The sequence below is a fragment of the Aristolochia californica genome, unplaced genomic scaffold, assembly GCF_029961685.1.
Source record: "Aristolochia californica isolate CCGP_79_NKW_82.1479 unplaced genomic scaffold, dmAriCali1.0.hap1 SCAF_10, whole genome shotgun sequence".
Lineage (NCBI taxonomy): Eukaryota > Viridiplantae > Streptophyta > Magnoliopsida > Piperales > Aristolochiaceae > Aristolochia > Aristolochia californica.
The window spans coordinates 31,553,604-31,567,920 of record NW_027181771.1 but is presented as its reverse complement, the minus strand read 5'-3'; the positions used below and the strand labels follow the sequence as shown (position 1 = coordinate 31,567,920).

At 37.1% G+C, this 14,317-nt stretch overlaps 1 protein-coding gene across 1 annotated transcript; it reads right to left on the bottom strand.

Annotated features, from left to right (window-relative positions):
- Positions 1–2,586: 2,586 nt before the first annotated feature.
- Positions 2,587–13,284, bottom strand: LOC137942449 (ERBB-3 BINDING PROTEIN 1). Its single transcript, XM_068788091.1, has 10 exons — positions 13,221–13,284; positions 13,009–13,124; positions 12,727–12,811; positions 12,480–12,629; positions 12,195–12,348; positions 4,072–4,287; positions 3,728–3,864; positions 3,552–3,643; positions 2,997–3,179; positions 2,587–2,865 (listed from the first exon to the last, which is right to left on the bottom strand). The coding sequence occupies exons 2-10, from the start codon at positions 13,103–13,105 to the stop codon at positions 2,798–2,800; spliced, it is 1,182 nt and encodes a 393-aa protein (XP_068644192.1). The 5' UTR covers positions 13,106–13,124; positions 13,221–13,284; the 3' UTR covers positions 2,587–2,797.
- Positions 13,285–14,317: the final 1,033 nt, after the last annotated feature.

The following is a 14,317-nucleotide window of genomic DNA, read 5'->3' as shown; positions in this document are numbered from 1 at the left end:
TACTATTTTTTCCTCTCCAATTACCTGAATGCTATATGATTAATAGACTAAATCTCTAGTAGTTTACTTGAATTGTTTGGGTAGTCGAGCAACTTGATGAAATCAATTATAATTAAGTTGTGCATTTCTTGTTCATCTAACTAACTTGTTTTGTCATCTTGTTTGTATACTCTGCACAATTTATCACCATCTTAGATTTGATTTAAGTTCCATTTACCTAGAATAAATGTTAGGATAAATTATATGGAAATGCATTTTCAAAATTAAGATTTTTTATTTTTACTTACCTAAAATAAATGTTTTGGTGAACTTAGTGTTGAGATGTTCCAAGCTTGGTTATATATAGTTAGATGTTCTATCTTCACTTACAACTTCCAAGGTACCTTCTTCAAATGCATGGTTGTATTTTGTTTTTTCATTTGGTCATTATTTTCAAAACGATGATTAGTTATAATAACAGAAATATAAAAAGAGAGGTCACTACAATTTATGGAGTCGTAAGTGTGGCATATGTTGAATGTCATACAGCAATATGGTATTATAAAACTTTATTGATAAACAGATCTTAGAGGGAAGTAATATTGGTAGAAGAGCGTTAATGGCGTTGCTTACTTGTTCAAATGAAATAGACTGTCGAGAACAACTATGTATGATGGTTGATGCGTTTGAAAGACTTTTTTAACATTTTAAGGAAAACAAGTCATTTTAAGGATAGATAAAGGACCAAATGGTCATAATTGGAAGAACCATCTAGTGAAATTTCATTTCTTTTGTTTCGGAGAAACTATTAGCTATTATTTTTATCAAGTCCTCCAAGCAATCGTATCCTTAGAAGTCATTTTTTTTTCAAATAGCTTGATGGATTAGAAATTCCCCCAATATTAAAAACAATAATATGTTTTGGCTATACTTTAATGATTGTAGAGTTATTGATGGAATATGATCGTGTGAAAGTGCCAATAAAAGATGTATCAAAGAATCGAGAACAAAAGGAGCATCTAACACAATCAATGTGTTGGTTGTATGCGCTTTAGATCTCAAGTTCACATATGTTTTGGCTAGTTGGGAAGGGTTTGCATTTGATTTAAAGATTTTAAATAATGCATTGACAAGAGAAGTAGATGAGTAGATTGTACCTAAAGATAATTTCTAATAAATAAAGAATTATTTTTAGTAAATTGAATTTAATAATTTATTATTTTACCTTCACATAAAATTATGTAGTGGATGTGGAGTTTATGTTGAAAGTTGATTTTTTGCACCATATTGAGATAGACCTATCACATTAAGGAGTTTTTAGTTCATGCTACTAAGAATTATGAAGAAATGTTTAATCATTGACTTGTTCAATTACATAATACAATTGAAAGGACATTAAGGATATTTAGTGTATCAAAGAAAAGATTTCTCTTTTTGAAGATAGAGCCTAATTATCCAATTAAAACTCAGGCGGATATTATATTAGCAACATGTTAAGGGGGTCGATCCAAACCTAGAGCTTATTAAGGAGGTTGATCAAGATTTTATGGAGCAAGAAATCGATGAAGAAGTGCACTCAACTAAAAATTTGTCCGAAGAGTGTGAACAAGCAGAAAGATCGAGGGAAGATTAGCTAAAAATGTGACATAAGGTGAAGCAATGAAAAAAACTTATTTAAATTTTATATCACTATATAAACATGAGACATCTTCTTGAAAATTATTTATGTTTTAAGTATATATTTATTAAGATAGACTTATAATTTCCATTTTCAAGTTTTAATTGAATTGGAGTTTTAATTTTTATGTATATATGTATTTTAAGTGTTTGCCTTTTGGTGAGTAACCGTTTAAAAAACCAATATTAACAATTTTCACGAAAAGCATATAGTAGTAGAGGATAAAAAAATATTATATGGACTAAATACATGGACAATTGTCTTATATTAACTCTAATAGGCCATAAGAATAAACGACAAAAAATTTATAGGGTGTTTATCGGAGCTGCCTATTTAGTTGTTTTTTATAGAACTTTTGGATCCTTTTGTGACTTGCAATGTATATATGTCCAGTATGTTAAAAACAGACTAAAGACGTTGAAGAATAACTTTGCTATACTTCAGGAACTCCATCATAATATTGATAGTGGATTCGATTCTAATCAAATAATAATGATGTTCGAAGTCGCTTCTCAAATGTGGGATAGTTACATAAAGGTATGCTCAAACAAATTTAAGTTTTTATGTTTTAACTAAATTTTGTATACTAATTTTATTAATAAGTTATATAAATGTGTAGGTTCATCCAATGCAAAACAATATCAATATAAGTCTATTTTGAACTATGATGACTTACTCTTTACAAAATATAATGCATAAGGGTACTACTATTAAAAAAGGCGAATGAATTGGGATTAGGCATCAATTATCCAACTTGTGAGATAGATTTACTTCCCTTGAAGATGGTACTAATAAAGTGAAAGACACTACACACTAACAAACTTCCCTTGAAGGGGCATAAATCAACTAATCTCATCAAAGTTGTAATATATAAATTATTTTTAAAAAATTATAAGGTCATGTATGAAATCTCTGGTAACATTTGAAAATATGGGCAAAAAAGGGTGGCTTATGTGAGCGTGACCTCCCATTTAATTTTTTAAGTGTTTGATATTCCATAGAATACATGAATAAACTGGGCAGACTAGTGGACTCTTCTTAGATAAATCAGTCATGCTTGATAATACAAATTGTTCCTAAACGGTTAACATTTGAGCAACAAGCAATACACATTCAATAACAAAATTGTAATCATCTCCCCTAAGAGGCGCCATTTGCAGGGTCTGTTGTCTCCATGGGTTCAGCCTCTGTAGCCTCACCTTTCTTGCCTGCAAAAGAACGTGAAGTAAAATAAGTGAAACAAGATGGAGGACTGGAAAAACAAACATGTGCCACACCACGCTTCCCACCATCCTCTATCTATTTCACCATTTTTTTATGGAGCCCTCCCTCCACCTACCTTTTTTCCTCTTTCCACCTCCTTTCTTCTTTGTCTTTGTACCCAAAGCTAACCATGCTTTGATTTCAGTATCATCTTGGACCGACTTTGTAGGCTGCAACTCTTGCAAGGAATGGGAGGTAATCCTATCTGATCCGTTTGGCATTAATAGAACTGTAAATTTAATGTGAGCAACAAGGTCACCTGCAACCAACCATATAAAATTAATGAAACTCACCCACACAAACTTACAGAACCGAATATAACATTATTAAAGTGAGACTGATGTAATTCATTGATCACGAAAACTTCAATCACTCAAGACATAATTCAGAATTAGCTTACAGCTCAAGTAATTGAACAAGATGCTCGAAGAATTGCTTTCTCCAAACTAATAAAATATGAAGGTATAAATTATGACTCGAAATATAAATGTATGTATGATCCAAACAGATGATTCCAGCTTCCTTTGTGTACTACAGGTATCTCATAAAATTCTAAAGGGCTAGAAGAACATTGTCTGAAGAATCATTGTTAATCAATAAGCAGTCTATATAAAACAACTGAATCACTCACCAGGCTTTTCATGCAGAACAGGATATGGCTGCAAAAGATCATGATTCACACATTCAACTAAACCAAGCCGAGCCCGTTTCTCTTCCAGCACTCTATTATGAAGAAGTGGTTAGAAAATAAAGGCAATGATGGATATAAATAGAACAAATAAACTTAACAGATAATAGCCAGCCAACCTTGCAGTGAATGGCATAATTGGGAACTTCTGACTAATTTCGCTGAATATAAATCGTGACGACTTCATTTTCAAGTGATAGTTTTTGTCAACAGCTCTCTTGTAGATGGTGGTTTGCTTTTCATCCAAAAGCTTAGGCTGCATTTTTACAAACCATTCAGATTTTTCAAATCTGGACAACATTACACATGCCCTTGAATAGGACACTTATTAATTCAAACCATCAACTAGACCCAAAAGTGGAGTTTGTCTCAGAGAATTTGGTCACTCACTCAATTGTCAATGTTGTCCAAGTAAAATAGTTTTCTTAAAAGAATATAATGCAACAGATCTAAAATACTTCACCTTGCCATCTCCAGTGCTGGTGACAATATCTACCGCATATACTTCATTTTCCTCGAATTCTGCATCATCAACTCTAGTTTCTGGATTGCTTACACTGAGGATAACTTTGTTTCCATCAATGACAAACTGTTTAAGCTGATGGCTGAGCACACCTTCCACTATTTTGCAATCATAGGCAGCAGCAACCTTTTGTATAGCTTCCATCACGTCTTTGTTCTGCATCACAGACCAAATAAAACAATCAAATCTTATGTCACTGGCTAATCTTGAGAATTATTGAGAACAAAGATGATGGATATACTTTAAAGGTAACCTCTCAGTTATATCTCAAGTAGAGTCATATATTGTGAAATTTTAGAGAGAAAAAACTATGGATATAATTGAAAGGTACCCTCAGTCCCAGACAGTAAGTAATATCAGGACAATCTCAAGTAACTAACACAAGAAACCACAAAAGCTTTTGCAACTGTCAGAGTAACTATGACACATATGGAGCAAAATCCATCGCTTAAAATCAAAGTTCATCTGATAGACCATTAATACATGGGGTCTATAATAGAAGGGAAAAAAGGGAATTCGAAAGGCTAAAAGGGGAATGGAGAGGACACTGGACCCAGTAGAGGAAGGACCAGTAAACATCGACACTGCTGTCCTTCCCAGGACAGTTAGTTGAAGCAAGACAACTGTAGCAGAATAAGGGGGAGAGGGAGAGGAGGAAAGATACAGAAGAAATTAGAACTAAGGAGGACAGGACCCTCAAAGCTCCATGGTATTTCTCTATCTCTCTTCTCTGGTTTCCATCAACTGGTATCGAAGCGAGCTGATTCTAGGCATGGTGAAATCAAAGATGGATGGAAGAATGGAGTCTATGGAGAAGGAAGTATCGGGACTGAAAGGGGGAATGGAATTACGAACAGACGCAGTAGCCATCCGACAACAACTGGTGGAATTCCTAGCAGGGATCCTGGGCACAGCAAAAGGGAAGCCGCCAGTTGAAGAGACGTCGGTGAATCGTGCCTTTGGCGACATAGGGAATGAGATTCTGGGATTGAAAAGTACATAACAAAGAATACGGAAGCTTGGCTTACCTGTGTTTACAGGAGATGATCACTACTGTTGAATTTATGGAAAAGAGAAAAATTCATTGACTTGATGTAATCAAAGTACATGAACCCCTATTTATAATAGAGGAAAGTAGTAGAGTCCAATTACAAGTAAACTACCCTTATCGCAATTACACCCAAACTCTAACACTTAAAGATAAGTCCTAGCATGATTAAATAACTAAACATAAATAAAAGACTAACATAACTAAAACACATTTAAACTGAAACTCTTATGTGAGACCTTCTATAATAATTGTGGCTCTGTAAGACTTCTTATTGTGAGAATCATTTAAACTCTTCCATATTTGCTCTTCAACAGCAGGTAGCATCAAGCGTAGAGATATTTTTTCCGTCAACGGCGTCAAGGAAGATGACCGGATCCAGGCGGCCATCATCTATTTGGAAGGTCGAGCCCTTAACTGGATCCAAATTATAGAACACAGAGCTACAATGCCAAGTTGGGTGCAATTCAGAGCAACCCCCACCGCCACAACTCGTTGCAAATGAGAACGTTGTACGAGGCTCTTTTGGAGCTTCAACAGGACAGGATGGTAGCAAAATTCCAGGAACGCTTCGAGTTGCTCTCGACACCGCTGATCAAAGCCCCAAATGAAGTGTTAATGGGAGTCATCGTCACTTAATTAAAAACAAAGGTTCGAGCCGAGCTGCGAGTCAACCTGCCGAGTTCATTCATCAAACTCATGGAGCTGGCGCAACGGATTAACGGGCGCAACTTAACTCTAGCTAAGGAAAAACTTAATGTGGGGTGGAAAGCAATGTCGAAACCTGATAGCCTATAAGTTAGTGTATGTCTGGCACGAATGAGTAGAAGGTATTCGATCCAACGGTTAGTTGGGTGAAGCAAAAATCAATCTGATATTGTTCCACCATGGCGACACATCAATCATTGTGCTAATCAACAATGGAGCCTCCCATAACTTCATAAGTACCTCCCTAGCTCAAGAGATGGGGTTGTCCGTGGTACAAAGTCAGACATTCGCCGTGATGGTAGCAGATGGTACTACATACGCGGCAACGGCCTCTATCCAGACCTCAAGTTGAACATTCAAGGGTTGTGGATTAAGCAACACGTCTACCTCTTCATGTTGGAAGCTGCAAACGTCGTCTTGAGAGTTGCATGGCTCCAATTACTGAGAGACATCTGTCTGAATTTGAGGAATCTCTCCATGAGGTTTGAAATGAATGGGCGAAAGGTGCAATTTCAAGAGGAACCACCGCTGGTCACTGTCGAGGTGTCCCTGAAAGTCATGACCAATATCTTGGCCCAGCAGTGGCAATGGTGCTTACAGGAATTCAAAGGCATCTCTCATCAGAAAAAGCAAACCCTCACATAGACACATGTAGCAGTGACAGACCTCACAGAGTTTCTGAAGTCTTCTGACCATTATCTGAACTACCACCTACCTATCCAACAAACCACTCTATCCCCCAACAGGCACACACCCAACCCCCTCATATTTGACCTTACCAATACCCGTTCTAACAGAGATAGAGCAAATCGTGAAGGAAATGCTCTCGATTGGCACCATCAAACCCAACACCAGTCCTTTCTCCAACACCATCTATTGGTGTAAAAGAAAGACGGAGGATGGAGCTTTTGCGGCGATTATCAAGCTCTCAACAAAATCACCATCCTTGACAAATTTCCTATTCCTAAAATTGAGGAATTATTGGATGAATTAGGGGATGCCACAGTATTTACCAAACTAGACCTCAAATCAGGGTACCATCAAATCAGAGTGCTGGCAAAGGATATTCACAAAACGGTCTTTCGAACCTGCAAAGGACACTGAATTTCTGGTCATGCCATTCAGTCTCACCAATGCTCCCTCCACCTTCCAAGCACCGATGAACCGGATATCTTCGTAAGTTCAACCTAGTTTTTTTCAATGACATTCTCATATATATTGCTGACTTTACCGAGCACTTGGCCCATTTGAGGGTGACAATGCAAGTAATGGGGACCAACCATTTGGTACAAACGGTCTTTCGAACCCACAAAGGACACTGAATTTCTGGTCATGCCATTCAGTCTCACCAATGCTCCCTCCACCTTCCAAGCACCGATGAACCGGATATCTTCGTAAGTTTAACCTAGTTTTTTTCAATGACATTCTCATATATATTGCTGACTTTACCGAGCACTTGGCCCATTTGAGGGTGACAATGCAAGTAATGGGGACCAACCATTTGGTACTAAACCAAAAAAAGTGTGCTTTCGGTAAACAGCATTTGGATTATCTAGCTCACTTGATTTCAGGCAATGGGGGTATCAATTGATCCTTCTTAGGTAGAGGGTATGCTACAATACCCTTGGATGTAAGGGTTTATGGGAATTCCTGAGCCTCACTGATTACTATCGCCAATTTGTGAAGGATTACGGGAAAATAGCAGCACCCCGAACTCAGCTGCTTAAAAAAGATTCCATCTTGTGGACTGATGAAGCACAAACAGTATAAGACCTGTTGAAGACAGCCATGACCATGGTACCCATGCTTGCCTTGCCCGACTTCTCCAAGACATTTGGAAGAGGGGTGGGGGCAGTCCTCATGCAGGTAAGACAACCCATAGCTCATTTCAGCCAGACCCCCTATCAAATAAAGCAAGGCAAAAATTAGTATACAAAAGAGAACTCATGGCCATGGTCTTAGATATGCAAAAATGGCATCACTATCTCCTAGGTCGACACTTCATAATAAGAACATATCAACATAGTCAACATTTCTTGTGAGAGCAACAAATGATAGCTGAAGAAGAACATAAGTGGGTTGCTAAACTCATGGGTTTTAATTTTGAGATCCAATACAAACCCGGCCAAGATAACAAGATGGCAGATGCTCTGTCATAGAAAACAGCAAACCTTGCCCTCTTAGCTATATCCTTTGCCTGTTTCACCGGATTGAGGAAATAGAGCATGACACCCAATAGATGACAGCCTCTGCCGCATACATCAAGACCTATTGATCAATCCCGCAAGTCACCCTCACTACGCCCTCGTCAACGGCTGTCTTAGGTTCAAGAACCGTCTAGTTCTCCCCTCTGCTTCAGCATGCATCCCATGCCTACTCAAGGAATTTCAGTCCTCTCCTTCCAGTGGCCACTCAAGATACCTACGCACCTACAAGAAGTTAGCCAGCGTACTATATTTGAAGGGTTTAAAACAAGACGTGCAGCAATTTGTGAAAGTCTTGTGACATTTGCCAAAGGAACACATGCAGCAATCTCTCCCCGGTCGAGTTACTACTGCCGCTTCTAGTTCCCCTTCACGTATGGGAAGACATTTCTTTCGATTTCTCAGGTGGGCTTCCAAAAGGTAGAGGTTACGACACTATTCTGGTGGTGGTGGACAGATTGACAAAATACGGCCACTTCCTCCCATTCAATCACCCTTATACAACCAAACAAGTCGCTGCCATATTTGCCAAGGAAATTATTCGCATATATGGCTTTCCCTGGTCCATCATCTTTGATAGAGACAAGATATTCACCAGCCATTTCTGGAAGGAACTTTTCTCTCTCGAGCACAGAACTCCATATGAGCTCCGCCTATTATCCACAGAAAAACGGATAGACCGAGGTGGTGAACCGATGTCTAGTAACACACCTTTGGTGCTTTGTGGGTTACCATCCCAAATCCTGGCCCAAGTGGATTCCATGGACAGAATACTGGTATAACACCATAGACCATAGAGCAGCAGGGATAACCCCATTCAAGGCCCTCTACAGGAGAAACCCTCCTTCAATCCTCAAGGTTCCGCTCACCTCCTTTACCACCTCCCCAGTCCAATACATCAATCAGCAGCTGCAAGAACAGGATCACATCCTCCAAGAACTCAAACACAACCTCGCCAAGACCCAAAACAGAATGAAGTCTCTTGCAGACTGTCACCGCTGTGAGGTTCACTTTCAAGTAAGCGACTTTGTTACCTTAAACTCCAACCATACTGCCTAAAATCTCTAGCCTCTAAACCCAATGAGAAGTTCAGCCAACGTTATTATGGCCCCTACCGAGTGCTGGAAAAGATAGGTACCATCACCTACAAATTAGACCTACCAACTCATGCCAAAATCTATCCGGTCTTCCATGAGAACTAGCTAAAGAAATACACCCCTACCTCAAATTCTTCACAGCCACCACCTACCTACCTCACTGAGGACCTCACCCTCTCTGTACAACCAGCCAAACTACTCGACACTTGCCACCTTCACAGTCACCCACCGAAGTACTCATACAATGGCACGACCTCCCCAATTTTGAGACCATCCGCTCCCAAGTTCCCTCCTTCCACCTTGAAGATATGGTGTCTTTCAAAAGGAGGGAGGGGTAATGATTGACCATTAATGCATCGAGTTTATAATAGAAGGGGCAAAAAGGGAATTCAAGAGGCAAAAAAGGAAATGGAGAGGACATTGAGCCGGATAGAGGAGGTATCAGTAAACATCAGCACAGTTGCCCTTCCCAGGACAGTTTGTTGAAGCAGGACAACCGTAGCAGAATAAGGGGGAGAAGGAGGAGAGGAGGAAGGATACGGAGAAAATTGGAACTGAGGATGGGACCCTTGAAGCTCTCAGGTATTTCTCTCTCTCTTCTCTGGTTTCCATCATCATTTAGAGACAACAGCTGCCACAAGATGTCTAATCCCATATAGTCAAGGCACATAATGCATGGCCATCACAGCAGAAACTCAGATATACAAGTTTTCATGCATGAAAATAATTATATAATAAATTAAAAATAGAATGGATGAAACCTAAAAATAGGTAATCACTAAGAAATTAAAGCAAGTAAAAGATGATGATAGCACTAGCAAATATTAACACCACTCTATCAGAGTAACTATGACAAAAGCTTCATGCGGACTATAGTCCATAGCTTCAAAAAAAAAACTCATCATTTAGAGAATGTTAAAAAAACTGATGAAATATATATTCCGGTGCCCGCTGCACAGTTCCAGCTTTTAAAAAACAAAAAATGACATCCTACTTCCACAAAAATGAGCAAACATGAATGGTTAACTAATAAATGGTAAGTGCAGAGATCATGTACTTTCGCCTAATCACTAATTTTAGAGCTTTTCAGTGCAAGTATTAGTACGAGAGAAGAACACTAATTGATGTGATTTCCTATCAGAGTAACTATGACAAATGCATCACTTGGACATGAATCCATAGCTTCTGATTAGCTTTCCTCATTTAGAGAAACCACATCCGCACAAAATTTCACCACATAGTAGTGAGGCAAATAAAAGTAGAACACAGCCCCTTTACATCCATTTAATGAAATAGAATTCAACAACCATGACCTATTTAGTAAGCAACAACCACAATCTTAATTGACCTATGTAGACACATGAAAACTGCTACATTTTTAAAACTTATCTACACAGGAAAACAAGTCCTTGCAGCACTTTCTCAGTGCTGTGCATTCCAATATTGGTTGTTCACTCTCAAATTCCAAAAGCAAAAATCCTACTTCATAATTTAGACTCATCTTGTACTCTTTAAACTTCATCCTGGGAAACAAGCAAAAGAAAAAGAAAGAGCCTAGTTCCTACAAAAATGGGCAGGCATAATCGTTAACCAAAACGCCAACAACACGACCAGCAATTCTGGTCAATAATCACTATCAAGAAATTGAACATAAAAAACCAGCAGTCAGTTGGTGCTGAAACCATTTTCTCAATAAATCTTCTTAAAGTAAAGGGTGAATGACTGGCTAATGAGTAATCATGTCGTGAGTCCGTAAGCATATGCATGCACTCCAATATTTACAAATGCAGATCACGGTAGTCCTCTATCAGAGTAACTATGACAAAAGCTTCAAGTGGATTTGTCTCCATAGCTTTAGATTGATCATCATCGTTTAGAAGACTAACTTGACCCACCGCATGGTTGAAGGACTGGGATTGCCAACAAAGAGATGAGTACTTAAATTTTGAACATAAAACTTCAAACCTTTTTTAAGTTGTACTCAAGATTTAACCCAAATGAATTTAAATGGTACAAAAACATGTGCTATATTCACCACAGGACTTTCATCAATAAAACGCACAAAGTAATGTGTCATCTTTGAGCATTGTTCATCTGAGAGACAAGTTTTACTAAAATGAAAAAAAAAAAATATATATATATATATATATCATGCACCGAATATCACAAGTCATTCCCTAGTTAGCTGGGAGCAAAAGAACAAAGTGAAACTAAATGGGACCTTTTTTCCCCAAAACAAATAAATAGAGAATCTTTTACAGCTGACCATGAGTAGCAAAGGCAAACAGCCAAGTGCAATGTCTGGATGTAGACAAACTTAAAAAATGTTCTTTTAACAATCAAAAAAATGAAGCGACACAATAAACTTTAAATAATGTTGACGAAGGAGGTTTTATTAACTGAAATTAGCAAACAAATATTTAACATTTTGCTCATGAAGCTATAAACTTCATTCGAGATTACAATCCAAAACAGAACAAGGATAACGTATTGGCAAGAATGTTAGACCATAAAGAAGTTACCATATCTGATTTAAGTTGGGCCAGCCTGTCTTGGGGGTTTCATACTTTAGGACTCTATGTTCATAAAGACAACATGCTCCCTTTTGGTACTCCTGAGAAACAAATCTTGACTGAACCTATATTTGCCCAATGGATACAATACCAAATTTACAGGCCAAGCCAAAAAGTGTCTGAACTAACTGCAAAAGATCTTAAGATAACAAAAATAACTTTAAGTACAACTGTAGCAAACAAATTGATATGACTAGAACAAAAGAGCCATAGTTTAAAAACCTAAGAAAATAAAAGATAATGGCAAAAAATCATTTTTTTGTAGATTAAAATAAAATTAGGAATCATAAATTACATATCACACGAAAACTTAATTTGAGATATTGATAACAGCACACCAATTAACAAGACGAAGCAGAACAAAATATGAACAGATAATGTATTTTGAGCAGTAACTTTAAAAGACAGTTCCTGTAAAAATAAAATGTTTTACCTTCCGACCAGGTCTCACAAGTCTGAGAGCAACTTCAGCAGCTGTATTAGCAGCAGCTATGACATCTGCTGCCCTCCCAGTTACTGGCCCTTCTTGAAGAACATGGGTGTGTGCCACAACGGCAATGAACCCATCTATGTGACATCCCATGTCACTGAAATCATAAGGGAAGATTAGTTTTAAACGTTAAAAGACAGGAGGAAGAAAAAACAGAAAGAGATGAAACAAAGACCCAGATGAAGAGAATTAAAATAGAAAGGATAGAATATTCAAAAGAAATCCTACATTTTCACAATATCGTTCTCCTCCATGATGGCTTCATCACTTGCAAGAGGTGAAAAATGACAGATTGTATTGTTGATGGAAATGCAAGTGGGGAATGCAACGCCTCGCTCGATTTTCTTCTTTGTGTTCTTATACATATTACCAGTTTGCCTGAACCAATAAAAAAGACATAAAAATTCCAGATGAATAAAAATAGAAAGCGCCTATCAGGATAACAGGATAAGCTAGCAAGGGTGTAAAATCTTACTCTCTAATGAAAGCATCGCCCTTCTCACAAACATCTACAATTTTAGCTTTCGGTTTGCACTCAGACAGCACAAGCTGCAATGCCTCTGCAGAAATTAGTTTTGCACGCCATTGATTAAAACATAGAAAGGAAATTTCCAGCACAGTGAAACGAATGATAATAACGAAAATATCAGATATCCGATTTTTAGTATTCAAATAAAAGCCTCGATTGCTCTGTAGTACTACTAGCAACAAAAAGAAAAGATAAAATAAAATATGTACTGAATCAAAGAGGAGTTACTGTTAACGATTTCGGCTGCGCTTTTATATTTATTTACAACATCCGAAGAAGTTAGATCCAACTCCTTCTCCTCTTTCGCCTCGTCGTCAGACATCATTTAGTATACAAGAAGCTGCCTGCAAACAGAAAAAAAGAAGAAAAGCTAACCTAAACAATGTGAACAAAAGACTGAAATGAAAACCCTACGAAGGGAGAAGAAACAAGAGACGGACCTTGGTGCTCTCGCAAAGTTTCAGTGGGCAGGCTAACGGTTCCGTGAGGGTGTTAGGGTTTTAGTGGGTGATGAGGAAGCAGAGCAATGCAGTCCTTAAGAAGAGGAATTTTCACTATTTTTTTTGGACGAATCTACCCCTGTACATGCTGTACAATTATGGTGCCACCCGAGACTTAGGAAATGGAAACTGGAACATATGCGACACGTCCACTATGTTTAGTAAGAGCTGAAAGGGATGCCGGGAGTCGAAGTAGTGATTTCAAGTTGCCCAAAAAAATAAAAAATAATAATTTACTTGAATTTTAAACTACAAATAAACATTTTTTTTAATTTTACGTTAAAAATATAAATACGAATTAATTGAAGTGAATTTACAAAAAAAAAAAATATTTATTAATTAAATTAAAAATAATAATCAAATGTGTCCAAGTTGAAATGATAGAATAATAGAGAAAGTATATAAAAAGAATTTGAACATGACACTATATGTACACGAATATATGGGACTTATAACAATCAGGTATGAAACGCCTTATAACAATTTGGGTAAGGCACACACTTACTTAACCTGGACGCGCACGTGTATTTGTAGTGCGACAAGTGCTCGAGAGCTTATGTGTTTTCTAATTTTAATAATTTATGCCCCAAATTTTATCCAATTTTTTTACTTTAGAATTTTAAATATTAGACTATATATAAATTATAACATATTAATAATTAAAAATTAATATAGAGTTAATACAAAAGAATTTGCATTATGGTGAGTAATAGATTATTGAAACTTTTACTAAAATAAATTTACAAACATTTACCTCTTAAAAACTCTTTTGTGAGATAATGTTGATTTAGAATCATGCGATCTATTAATTTAAGGGAAACACTTAATTTTAAAACATAAACGATCTTTTAAACTGAGACATAGATAACATATCGTTGTTTTTAACTCTTTAGTGGAGTTCGATATTCAGTGTAAAAAATTTAAGATACAATATACAATATATTTAACTAGCTTACGAAAGAATTATAGTGTCTTCTTCAATTAGAAGAAGGTTAGACCCAATGGCATAAATGTGAAACACAATATGACAACCATGA

Coding starts and splice junctions, on each gene's coding strand:
- LOC137942449 (XM_068788091.1), bottom strand. CDS start 13,105: ATGATGTCTGACGACGAGGCGAAAGAGGAGAAGGAGTTGGATCTAACT. Junction 12,630..12,726: donor GGCGATGCTTTCATTAGAGA/GTAAGATTTTAC, acceptor TTATTGGTTCAG/GCAAACTGGTAATATGTATA. Junction 3,180..3,551: donor TGTTCTGCATGAAAAGCCTG/GTGAGTGATTCA, acceptor GGTTGGTTGCAG/GTGACCTTGTTGCTCACATT.